Source organism: Pseudorca crassidens, chromosome 8 (assembly GCF_039906515.1).
Source record: "Pseudorca crassidens isolate mPseCra1 chromosome 8, mPseCra1.hap1, whole genome shotgun sequence".
NCBI lineage: Eukaryota > Metazoa > Chordata > Mammalia > Artiodactyla > Delphinidae > Pseudorca > Pseudorca crassidens.
This window is the reverse complement of record NC_090303.1, coordinates 66,880,475-66,893,476: the sequence shown is the minus strand read 5'-3', so window position 1 is coordinate 66,893,476 and position 13,002 is coordinate 66,880,475. Positions and strand designations below refer to the sequence as shown.

The window sequence follows — 13,002 nt, the reverse complement described above, 5'->3', positions numbered from 1 at the left end:
ATGTACCTTTTTAAAATACCACTTTGCATAATGATAATAACTGACATTCACATACTGCCTTCCATGTGCTATACAGTGCTTAGAGGGCTCTAAGTATGGTAGCTCCTTTCATTTCCCCAGCAATCCTCTGAGTTAGGTATCACCACCACCACCAGCATCACTGTCGTCCTCATTTTTATAAAATGAGGAAACCGAGGCATACAATGTGTCCTTGTCCACTGAGAGCTGGAGGGTAGCCTCTGCTGTCTGACTCCAGAAACCAACCGCTTAGCCATTTCTATCAGGCGCACCTCATCCCCTCTGATCTCCGGCAGCTTGGGATCACGGTCCTTTCCTGAGAGCCACTTCCTCTTTGGTAGGTCTCTTTTCAGCATCACAGCTTCGGAGATGATGCAGAATTTTCCAGGTCTGTTATTGAGGCTGGGCTGAGAACACTAGGAAGAAGGGAAATTGTGAAGCTGTTTTAAAAGAAATATGAGGGCTTCCCTGGTGGCGCAGTGGTTGAGAGTCCGCCTGCCGATGCAGGGGACACGGGTTCGTGCCCCGGTCTGGGAGGATCCCGCTTGCCGCGGAGCGGCTGGCCCCGTGAGCCATGGCCGCTGAGCCTGCGCGTCCGGAGCCTGTGCTCCGCAACGGGAGAGGCCACAGCAGTGAGAGGCCCGCGTTCCGCAAAAAAAAAAAAAAAAAAAAAAAAGAAATATGAGCTTGTTTCCTATTCTATTAATTGAAAATGGATGGGAAGATTCAATCTAGACACTTTATGAGACTTTGTAGTGTAGCAATTGTGATATATAAGAGTCTACAGATTAAGAATCTGAACAACTAATTTTATTTTTAAAAAATCAAGCATATGAATCAGTGTGGTTGTATATAGTGTGGAGATCCTGGTGGGCGTAATTCAATGTACTTGAAGAGAAAGTACTTCTCTTGAGAGTTTTGAGTTACTATTTATTATGGTGATAACTTACAGTAGAGGTGAGTTTCTGTAAAAGATTCTCAGTGTTGTTTTGAAAGCCCTAGAAATCAGGGTATTGTCTGATAAGGGTCACGGGTGGAGCTTGTTTAGAAGGCCGTTCTTTTACTTGAGCTTGCCTGATCTCTGCTTAGACTTCTAACCCACTCATGAGACCCTTCCTACAGCCTTTTGAATCACAGCAAGTCTATGGCCAGCAAACAGTTATTGTGTATAATATTCTAGAAAGATATTATATAAAGCCTATTAACTAAAGATAAAATGCTGGCCAGTGTAATATAGAAATGGATATGTTTACTTACATATATATTTGTATCTATGTGTGTGTAAATGCACTCACCCAAACACACACACACACACACACACACACACACACACAAATATAGACCACAAGAATCCTTTGCAAAATGCTAATACTGTTAATAGAATTATTTATAATCTTCCCTGTTGGATACCCAGAGATAATAAAAGAAGCATATTGCCCTCTTCCTAATTTTTGTTTGCTGGGAAGCTTTTTTAAGCTATCATTTACTGAATTCTTGTATGTTACACACTTTATTAAGTGCTCTACAAGCAGCCCTGTGATGAAATAGATTTCACTATCCAGTTTTTCAGCAGAGAAGACAGAGGCTCAGGGAGATTAGGGACCTGCCCAGTACAACACAGCTCACCTGAGTGAGAGTGTGAGCCCAGCTGTGTCCCACGGAGGCCCTGGCTCCCCTCTGTGAAGCCACCTGCCTCCTGCCTATTGACTCATGTTTGCAAGGACATTGCCTGTGGCCCAGCTGCTTATCCCAGCGATCTCTTACAGTTCTGCTTGTATTCAGCTTTCTAAAGCTTTCTCACTTCTGTCTTCCCTTGTATTTAGCTCTTGGGCCCATCACCCTTATACCATCTTGTGTTTTCCAGCTTTGGAGACATGCTGTCCTTCACCCTGACGGCCTTTGTGGAGCTGATGGACCACGGAATAGTGTCCTGGGATACGTTTTCGGTGGCATTCATTAAGAAGGTAATTCAGATTGTGCTTCCCAAGGTCAAATCACTTCCTTCTTTTACAGATGTTTTTCTCTGGTTTGAGCATATTTTAGAATGGTTTCTTTTAGTTCTTTGTGTTAAAGTGTGAGTGTGGTTTTTGATAGTATTATGTATGTGGGGGTCAGGGCACCTAAATTCTGTATGAAAAATGATGTTTTCTTCCCACTGGGATCATAAGAGATTGTATAATACATGAGAACCCGTAGTCAAGGAAAATCAAGGTGACATGTTAAAATCAGAGAAGCATCTGCTGAGCCCCTGTTCTGGACTCTGCTGTTCTCAAGGTCTAAGTAGAGTTCCTGCTGTCCTTCCCAATCCTTCTCCCCTTAACCAGGTGTTCAGGAAAAGGGAAAGAGGCAAAATATACTGATTATTATATGACTGGGTCTGAAGCAGGAATGTAAGAGAAGAAGGTGTGCTTGGATCCATGCCTCTTAGGCCGAGTAAGCCTGCTTACTGGTAATCTTGGTGCAATAAATGTCTCTGAGATCAACTAATTCGATTGGTTCCTACTTTCCTTAGGAGGAAACTAATGAAGGTACAGGCAAAGGTGGACCTGGTTTGGGGAGAGAGGGCAGAAGAGACCCTACCATTCCCAGCGTTGAATAGTAATAAAGACGTGTCTGCAAATTTACAATTCTGTTTCCAGTGTTCTAACCAAAAGTGAATAGCCCTGACTTTATGACTATTAAATGTAGTATTAAATCAAGAATCATTATTATTTATTAATTTGTTAACTTATTTTTCCTCTCTTTGTATTTGTATTTGTGTATCTAGATTCCTGGGAAGGGTTGTCTAAAATAAAGAATTTCAGAGTCTGTGCAAAAGCTGGAAAATCAAAGCAAAATCCAGTATGAGTCACTTGAGTCTTTAAAGACTTTTATTTTGAAATCATGGTAGAGTTATAGAAAATTTGCAAAAAAAACAGTACAGAATGTTCCATATAAGCTTCAACCAGTTTCCCTAAACATTTTGCATAATAATATATCATTATCAAAACTAGGAAATTAACAGTGGTGTAATACTGTTACCATTATTTGATTTCAGCAGTTTTTCTACCAATTTCCTTTCTCTGGTTAAGGACCAGATCCAGGATCCAAGACTGCATTTAGTTGGCGTGTCTCCCAATGTGACATTTCCTCAGTTTTTCCCTGTCTTTCATGACTTGGACAATTTTGAAGAATACTGGTCAGTTATTTTGTAGAACGTCCCTCAGTCTGGGTTTTTTGATATTTCCCTCATGATTAAATTAAGGTTATGCATTTTCGGCAAGAATATTAGAGAAGTAATGTTGTGCCCTTTTCAGAGCATCACATTGGGGTATGAGATGTTAATATGCTTATTAATGGTGATGTTGACCTTGATTATGTGGATAAGGTGGTATCTTCTGGGTCTCCCCACTGTGAAGTTATCTCTTTTCTTTTTGAAGTTAGTCAGTACCTGGAGGGAGACACTGCCTTGAATTGAAGAGCATAGAAGAGCCCCTAGTCTGTTCATTGAGGGTGTTGGGAGCAGAAGCCCCACAGATTGAACGCCTTCATGATGTTGCCTATTTTTTTCAGAGGAGAGCCGATTGGGAACCCAGGGCCTTCTTGACGCACCTCTGAATCCCTTTTTCCTATGAGGGAAACAAGTAATGGGAACCACCTAGAAAACATACAAAGAAGGATGAAGCCTCTTTTTGCCTATATTTGTCAGTGGTATGAATTGCTAAAAAAAGGAGAAATGACTGTAGAAGAGAAAGCCAAGGAAATCCTGATGTGTTAGGAAGTACTTTCCTTTGGTGGTGACAGGAAATGCAAGCATTAGATTATGAATGCAGAGAAAAAATTGCTGTAATTTTTCTTTCCAAGATAAAAGTTCTAGAGAAATGGAATATTATTCAGCCGTAAAAAGAATGAAATATTGCCATTTGTAGCAACATGGATGGACCTAGAGATTATCATACTAAGTGAAGTAAATCAGACAAAGACAAATATTATATGATATCACTTATATGTGGGATCTAAAAATAGTACAAATGCACTTATTTACAAAACAGACTTACAGACATGGAAAACAAACTTATGGTTACCAAAGGGCAAAGGGGAGAGGGATAAATTAGGAGTATGGAATTAACAGATACACACTACTATATATAAAATAGATAAACAACAAGGACCTACTGTAGAGCACAGGGAACTATCTATATTCAATATCTTGTAATAACCTATAATGGAAAAGAAGCTGAAAAAGAATATATATATGTGTGTGTATATATATATATATACACACACACACACATGTATATATGTACACATACATATATAAAACTGAATCACTTTGCTGTGCTGACACTAACAGAATATTGTAAATCAACTGGACTTCAATTTAAAATAAAAGTTCTAGGGGAAGTAAGTTCAAATCTAAAAATACTGGGTTTTGCACATTTTTTATACTTAACAGAATTTTTCAGTTCATTCTCAATTTATGGCAGGCCTTTCTTTCCTACATCCAAATTGCTTAGCTTTTCTGATATTAGAGCCTCTTTTGCTATAAAAACAGTGCCGTTCTGAACGTGAATTCCTTGAAGTTATGTTATGCTTTCACCCACATTATCTCTTTTGATCCCCACAGCAAATCCTTTGCGGAACAGAGCAGTTAGTCTTTCTATTCCTGGTCAGGAGATGAGGACACAATGGCTTGGGGAGATTGAGTGAGGTTATAGAGAGCGGGGTGTCATTGGTCCCCCGGGTCAGGGCTCCCTCCCCCATCATCATGCACCTGTGTTTTAAGCGATGGAAAGAACAGCTCCTGAAGAATAGTCCTGTTGAAGCAGCGTTACCTGTTGTTCAGCCCTCCCTGACCTCACTGGTGCAGAGTTAACTGATTTCTTCTGCTCCCCATTCTCCTTGGATCTTGTATATGCCACTATCCCAGCACTTACCACATTTCTGAGGACTTCTTGTTCTTTTGACTGGCTCTCCCAAGAGACCATGAGTCCTTGGAGGGTGGAACCGTGACTTTCTTCCTGTCTCTATCCTTAGAACCCGGCATAGAGTAAGACCTTAATACGTTTCTGTGAAATGAATGAGTGAAATTTGCTTTGGAAGCATTTTTTTAAACCCTGAAACTTGAAGAAAAAAAAAAATACCGTGCCACTGTATTTAAATATATTTCAATTAAAAATTCAGTTATGAATATAAAGGAATTACAAAGCTGTCTTTCTTTAAATGATGTGAGATGTGGTTAGAGAGAATGACAATAATCTAATTTCCTAACTGCTTATGAAAACAGTTTTCATTCACTGAAATTAAATAAAAATCATATTAGATCTAAGGAAGCAGACTAGCAGTCTTGGCAGTTTAAGTTAAAAATTAAATATTTTTCAAAAGGCAGCACGTTTAATATATGCTATCCTCATTCCTAGTCATTCTGCTTCCTTTGCATTGCTACTTAAATCTCAACTCCTTATGTGAATTAAAAAAAAGTGGTCATCAGAAAATGACTTTATAATTGATAGTTTTTGTAAGGTTAACTTTTTTATTCATTAGCTGGATCAAATTCAGCACTTTGACAACCCAGGAATTGTATACAGGCAACTGTCTTTTAAATGGAGCTTTATCTAGACAAAAATCAACTAGGAAATGCGCCGACAAAAGATGCTTATCTCTGTGGTCCAGACTTGGCTTCCTATTAATGCCAAATTCATACGACTTTGGAGCAATATTTTTCCCCTGCCAGCCTTGGTCTCCTTCTCCACTATCTATTTTGTTATGTGTGAATCTAGATTCTAGTTTACAAACTTTTTCTGTAATAAATAACATCATTTCATAAACACTTTGAAACTTGGAATCTCTTGATGCCAATATATAACATTGTTGCTTTTTAAAGACTTGGCTTCTTAGGGAGAGGGTCAGAAGGCATGGAGGGGAAAGAAATGAAAAAAAAAAAAAAAAACCTAGAACTTTCTGTGCTACCAGTTGGTTTTCCCCTAGCCAAGTATAATATCAGTGATTTTTCTTGGAAGGAAAGTTTTATACAAATGCTCTTGAAACCTTAGCTCTGCAGGAGGGCCTGGTTCACCCTGCAGTATTTTCAGTGCCTGGATAAACACCCAGCCAGTTTCAGCTTAGAGACCCAATAATTTTTTCCTCTTAAAAACTTGAGAGATTTATGGGCCTCTGCCCAGATAATTTAAAATATGGGAGCGGAGCTCCATGTTCTCCATGGATATTTTCAGTTTTGATAACTTAGGATAATTTTAAGATCTCAATCTAAGTGATTCAAAGAAGTGTTTATGTAATTTTAATAATTTGTATCATTGATTCATGTGATGACCCATAGCTTCTAAAATGTCACCCAAATATTCCTATGTTTTATTTCGGTAGCACTTTTAAATGAGTGGAAGCACGTGGAGGTAATATATATAATTACTTGTAGTTCCTCCTACCTCTTTTTCCCTTTGATACAGACCTACTTTCAAGAAGCTGTCCTTTGATTGATTTAGGCCGGCTCACCTGTATTGACCAAAAGTACAGAAATGGAGCTGGGAAAAATTTAAAGGCGAAGGGAGTCATTATTGACTTTTGGGAAGACAAGGGAAATTAAAATTTAACCAGACTATCTTTAACCTTCTATAAGCTATACTACGATCTATAGTTTTTAAACTAGACATAGAAAATAACATTTATACAGTCACAAATTCGTCCAGGCACCAATAAGGAGCCTGTCTACAGTCATCATGTTTGCTCAATCAGCCCTGATGCCTTGGTTATTAGTACTCATTAGTTGACAATATTGGGTCATTTAGATGTCTAGTTAAAACTATTGACAAAATAAGGCAAAAGATAGAAGTTAGTTTCAAAAAACGACTAGGATCTCCTACGGAATTGTGCATAGGACTCTAGTGAGTTGTGTGCCTGCTCTCTGCCAGCTTAGTGTGTTACACAAAATTTTGTATCCTGCTTCAGGCTTGCTGAAGAGATGGGATCTATGTGTCAAGGAAGAGCTGAAGTGATGGAAAAGATTAACTTTAAACAATACCTTGAGGAAGGTAATGGATTAGTTTCGTGAGAGAGAAATATATAAAAATGGCAAATGGAAATGGAATATATATGTGGGGTACAATGTCTGAATGAAAGCAAAGACCATAGCCTGTTTTACCATCATTGTATAAGCCTGTTGGGAGCAGGTGAGAGTTAATAATTTGCAGAGAACTTTAAAACCCATTATAAGAAAGTGTGTGCTTCATACCAGGAAAACATTGAGAGTTTTGATTGAGTATTTCAAGAAAGGAAATACTGTCACAGGATATTTATGGAAGTAAAGGGTAAATTTGTATTAGAGGGAAATCTTGAATATAGAGGAAACTGAAGAAGATGCTGTCTTAGTAACCCAGGAACGAGTTGGATCGTGGGCCAGTGTCATGTATATACAACTGAACATGTATCATAGGGGAGACATTGCAAATGTGTCCACGGAAATAGAAAGTAGGGAACTAAGACTATTAATCACTAATGATTATGGCAAACTTCGAGAAAGGTGATACTTGAGAAGGCAGGAATAAGAAGTCAATGAGATTGATTTTTAGCCCATTTAATTTTAGGCTTTGTTGGAATGTCTAAGTGGAGGTATACTTTTGGATGCCAAGAATAAGCACGTAACATACTTCATAGTAAATGACTTTTTTTTTTTTTTTTTTTTTTTTTGTGGTATGCGGGCCTCCCACCGCTGTGGCCTCTCCCGCTGCGGAGCACAGGCTCCGGACGCGCAGGCCCAGCGGCCATGGCCCACAGGCCCAGCCGCTCCGCGGCATGCGGGATCCTCCCGGACCGGGGCACGATCCCACGTCCCCTGCTTCGGCAGGCGGACTCTCAATCACTGCGCCACCAGGGAAGCCCGTAAATGACTTTTTAATCTGTCTGTGCTAGATTATAAAGTCCTTGAATTTAAAAATCATGTGTGTTTGCTCATCTCTTGATTTCCAGATCCTAGGTCAGTGCAAGCCTGTTTCATAGCATATGGTCAATACATATTACTTGAATGAATGCAAAGAAGGGATGAAGGCTAGAGGGTGGGGGAGGGAGGTTGACCATCAGCTTTCAGCTGGAGGATTCTCCATGGAGTCTTAAAGGTACATCCAAATTTACTAAATGGAGACAAGAAAAGGAGCATGGAAGGAGAATAGAATTAGTGCAGAGAAATAAGAGTTATTGTCAATGCACTTCTTTGTGAGTTCTTCAGTTTTCTACTAAGTGCCAAGAATTATACTGGGACAATGAAAAATGGTTGGGGTGGTGCTGGTGGGGAAGTCAAAGAATTTATATTCTATTTAGAAGAGATCTAAGTTAGGTGTTAAACCATGAGCACGGTATGAGGGTCATTGGATTTGGGGGAGAGAAAGTTGGCCTTAGAGAAGGAAAGGTGGCATGATAGATATCATAGGGGAGCTGACCCATCTATGAGGATTAAGGCGAGGGCTTGGCAGGGACAGTAAACAGATTAGAGAAGTTTACTAGCTGTGAAAGGAGCTAAAGCAGTCTTTTGAGAATCTTAAAGTTCTCATACTCTTCCTGTAGTCCGTATTATAAAATAATAGCTTTTTGGAATATAAATCATAATGTTACTTTATTTCTTCATGTCATTTATTTTTCACCCCCTGAGATCCAGGTGTATCTGGAGGCACAGAGGGTGTTGATATCTGTACCCCTCACCCCTACTTTCACTGGGGAGTCATTGGGCTAAAAACAGTTGAGCTGGTAACTGTCAGTTGTCATGGTCCTTTTTGCATTTTATCTTGTACAATGATGGAGAGAGGATGAGAAGGGGACAGTGAGACAGCAGAAAGGGAGAAATTAGTTTTGATGGGGGGGGCAGTAAGTGTCAATTTGTCATGGAACCAAATTATTTAGCTTTTAAGAAAGCAGTCATTATGATGATATAATAACAGCGTTTTAGTGCGAGTTGTCAACAGACAGTAAGAACTTTTAATGAGGCCTCTAAAATAAAACCTTCATGGTACCCATGTGTTTGGGTTACTGTGATCCATTATTCTAATGCTTATTTTACTTCCCTCTTACATTGTGATTTATTATGCTTGAGGCTTTAGTGATTAATTCCTTAGGGAATGTATTTTAGAGCTTAAACGACTATTTTAACTTTTAACACTTCTAATTTAAATGTTTTCCTGTTTGCTAAATTTGAGAGAGATGAGAAGAATTTATTTTAACCATAAGGAATTGGAAGAATGGGGGAAAGAGTGTTTCACTGAGTGTTCCGTTGAATAAAAAGGAGAATAGCCAGTGAGTGAAAAGTTGCCAGTTGCATTGTGTTGACAAGTGTGATTTGTGTGAGTCCCTCAAGAATGTAACAGGAGCATAATAAGAACATAAAAGCCACAGATCGTGTGGGTGAAGGAGTAGCCTGGAAATGGAAGGGAATGGCTATTAGTATATGTTGAAATTACTGTCTCAAAGAAACACAAGAGTTCTTACAATATATGTGTTGAAATTGTCTGCCCCTGAAAGCTGAAACTCAGAAGAATCATTCCAGAAACACCAGACAAAGTAATTATTTGAAGCTGTTTCCTTTTTAAGATTGCTTATTACTGAGCTAGAGAAATAGGATATAAATAGTGGTCTGTAATAAGCTGGTGAACAATCATTGTTGACTGCATGCGTTTCTGACTATTCTTCTGTAATAGTACTGTTCCACGTACTTTTCGTCCTCGGTGTCTGGTGTTTCTTAAATGAGCTCCCGATTTACTTGATTTGCTCCCTTCTCTACTTCTTTGCTCTGCTTACCATGAGTTGTGTCCCGCTTGGGTTTTCAGATAGCAAGTTTTGTCAACAAGTCAGCCATAGACGTCTCCATCCTGCAGCGGTCCTTGGCCATTCTGGAGTCCATGGTGCTCAACAGCCATGACCTCTACCAGAAGGTGGCGCAAGAGATCACTATCGGCCAACTCATTCCCCATCTTCAAGGGTAAGCAAGATTGACTCCACCACAGTGGGAAGGGAAAATGCTTCAGGTGGACGGCCACCATAACCCCCTGGGAAAGGTTTCATATTGGTTTGACTAATACACAGAAAAAGAATCTTGATTTGGTATATAATCAAACCATGTCCCATGCTTGTCCCCCATCACACTGACATGGCACAGTTACTTGCCCCTGGGTGCTCCCCTTATTTGCTTTTGTCACTGGTCTGCCCCCAGTGCCTTGGTAGGCACTCACTTCTGATCAATGTTGGTAGATATCGGTAGAGTTTTACTTTTAATAAGACACAATAGGACAATTTGTTCTCTTAAGTTCTCAACAGTCTTTATCCTTAATCATATAAAATAGTGCTTTCTGTGATATAATGAGAATTTTCATACTTAATTAGGAATTTTTAAAGCCAGACTTCTTTCTTAGGCTCCAGGTGATTACAATGGCCTTTGATTGCTGTATTCTATAATATACGAATTTTTTAAGAGGCTTGAGCTATGAGACAGCTGCCCTAGCAGACTTCGGTCTTTGGGGATCTCTCCTTCTCTCTATGCTTAGGTAACTAGTAAGGTTGCCTCCGATGATACAAGCCTGAGAAGGAATCCCTTGTACAATGCCACTTTATCAATTAAAGTATTTGGATTGCAGGTGGCAAGAAGCATCCTGAGCTAGGACAGGGAGTTTATTGAAAGGATACTGGCGCACTTTATAGAACCGAGGAATGACTTAAGTAGCTAAGCCTTGGGAAGGACAGAAACTATGGCCTCCTTGGAGTCTTCACAACAGGCCTTTTCTCTAGCGTACTGGCTGGCAGTCACGTGACTTGGCTCCCAGTAACTGCTGCCCCTGGTCTCTCAGGTCACACTGGCAGATTTTCAAGAAGAAACCTGATTGGCCTGTTTGGGTTGGGGGTGTAGGATGGGGATGCGAGGGAGTATTCAGTAGTTCTCAATCTACCGAAAATGTTGACTGTGTTTATAATATAAACTACCAAAGTGCATTAGACGTTTCCTTCATATGGAGGGGGTATGGTGACTAGAATGTAAAATGTTAAGTAACACAGTTTATGGATTGTGGCCTCAGGGGAAATTAACATATGCTCTAAAATGATGATTTTGTGTGAAATCTCTCTGGAAATAATACCAGTTTCACATGTCCCTGAATGTGAACTGTATCAACTTAAAAGTCTGTATCTTTTCTCTGAATCTCGAGGGCATCACTGTGCATTTATAGAGTGCTTTGCCAAGTGGAGAGTTTCTCATTTGCCAAGTGCTGTACTAAAGATTTTATATGCATTACCTCATTTTATCCTAAAGGCAGCTCCTTGAAATAGGAGTGTTTTTACCCAGTGTTACAGATGAGGAAACTGTGTAGGGACACCCTGTGAACTTGTCCAAGGCCACACAGCCGGGCTGTGGGGCACTGGGCTTAGAATTTCATCCTGCCAAAGGCTGTGTTCTAAGCTCTGCCTCTTCCTAAATTATCTCTAAATGTAGCCTATAGGCCTCTGGTCCTTAGCCTTGGGTCCTTCTTATTTACTATTTACCATGCAGCTAACATTAGATCTTGGCTTTATTTGAAATTTCCGATTTCATTCCTGTGAAAAGCAAATTTGTAAACATAAAAACCTATTCTTTTGTTATTTAAAAGTTTCTGTTTGGTAGATACCTAGTGGGAAGCAGCTGCATAGCACAGGGAGATCAGCTCCGTGCTCTGTGACTACCTAGGGGTGGGATAGGGAGGGTGGGAGGGAGACACAAGAGGGAGGGGATATGGGGATATATTGTACATAGAGCTGATTCATTTTGTTGTACAGCAGAAACTAGCACAACATTGTAAAGCAATTATACTCCAATAAAGATTTTTTTTTTTTTTTTTTTTTTTTGCGGTATGCGGACCTCTCACTGCTGTGGCCTCTCCCGTTGCGGAGCACAGGCTCCAGACGCGCAGGCTCAGCGGCCATGGCTCACAGACCCAGCTGCTCCGTGGCATGTGGGATCTTCCCGGACCGGGGCACGAACCCGTGTCCCCTGCATCGGCAGGCGGACTCTCAACCACTGCGCCACCAGGGAAGCCCTCCAATAAAGATTTTAAATTAAAAAAAAAGTTTCTATTTGAGAAATAGATTTTTAGAATATGTAATATTATTGCCATGGTGACAAAACAGTTTCCTTTATCATAAACCCAGGAATGTAGGGAATACCCAGGACTATTCCCAGGTATACTTCATGCATCAGACAGAAAATCACATACACACATACACACATACATCCCCTGGTCCATGTTTTTGACTCTAATAGAGGAGAAGTGGAGAGAGCCAGCTGGCCACCTGTATGTCTGGGTGATCTCCACTGAGCGTGTTTTGCCTGGCCAGCAATAGTAATTGTCCCCTCACTGTGTTTCAAGCCTCGTGATGGTCGAAATATTTTTTCAGTGCTGACTGCGTTTTCTAGGTCCTGGCTTTCTCTCTCATTATTTTGGGGGGACATAATCATGAGCTTTATCATGGTCTAACTCAGGGGTGGCCTCTTCTGACTTTCTGTATTACTGTGTGTCTTTACAGGACAGATCAAGAAATCCAAACCTATACCATTGCGGTGATTAATGCACTTTTCCTGAAGGCTCCTGATGAGAAGAGGCAGGTAAGTTGCACTTCTTTTGTCTTAAAGACTGTGCCCAGCTGTGCTGGCAACTTTTGGTACAGAGAGAGCCTTCCCCTTCCCATCCCAGGAACTCCTGTGGGGCTCCTTGCTGCCCAGTGGTTTGCCTGGACAGCCTGGGATCATTCACAGATCCAGTGGGAACTAGGTAGAGATGGGCAAGCCCCTGTCTGATGAGGAAAGTTAGGAGTGTTCCAGTGGTAGAGCCCTTTCATCACATGAAACCCGACATAGAAGCCCAGAACAAAGAGATGAAATAAAGATGAAACTCTGCCTCTGTGATAGATGCAGAGTTAGAAGCCCCTGTGATCTTCTGTCATTTCATTGGATACTCACTGGGTCCAGAGAGGGATTGTCCCCATTTG

General features: G+C 40.4%; 1 protein-coding gene across 7 annotated transcripts in view; it reads left to right on the top strand.

The window, feature by feature from the left end:
• Positions 1 to 13,002, top strand: part of ELMO1 (engulfment and cell motility 1) — a 547,361-nt gene that overhangs the window by 186,875 nt on the left and 347,484 nt on the right. For all 7 annotated transcript variants that reach the window (XM_067746730.1, XM_067746728.1, XM_067746734.1 and 4 more), the window contains 3 exons: positions 1,883 to 1,982; positions 9,822 to 9,973; positions 12,541 to 12,619. In XM_067746730.1, coding sequence (XP_067602831.1) covers positions 1,883 to 1,982; positions 9,822 to 9,973; positions 12,541 to 12,619 — 331 coding nt within the window. The remainder of the gene's footprint in view (positions 1 to 1,882; positions 1,983 to 9,821; positions 9,974 to 12,540; positions 12,620 to 13,002) is intronic.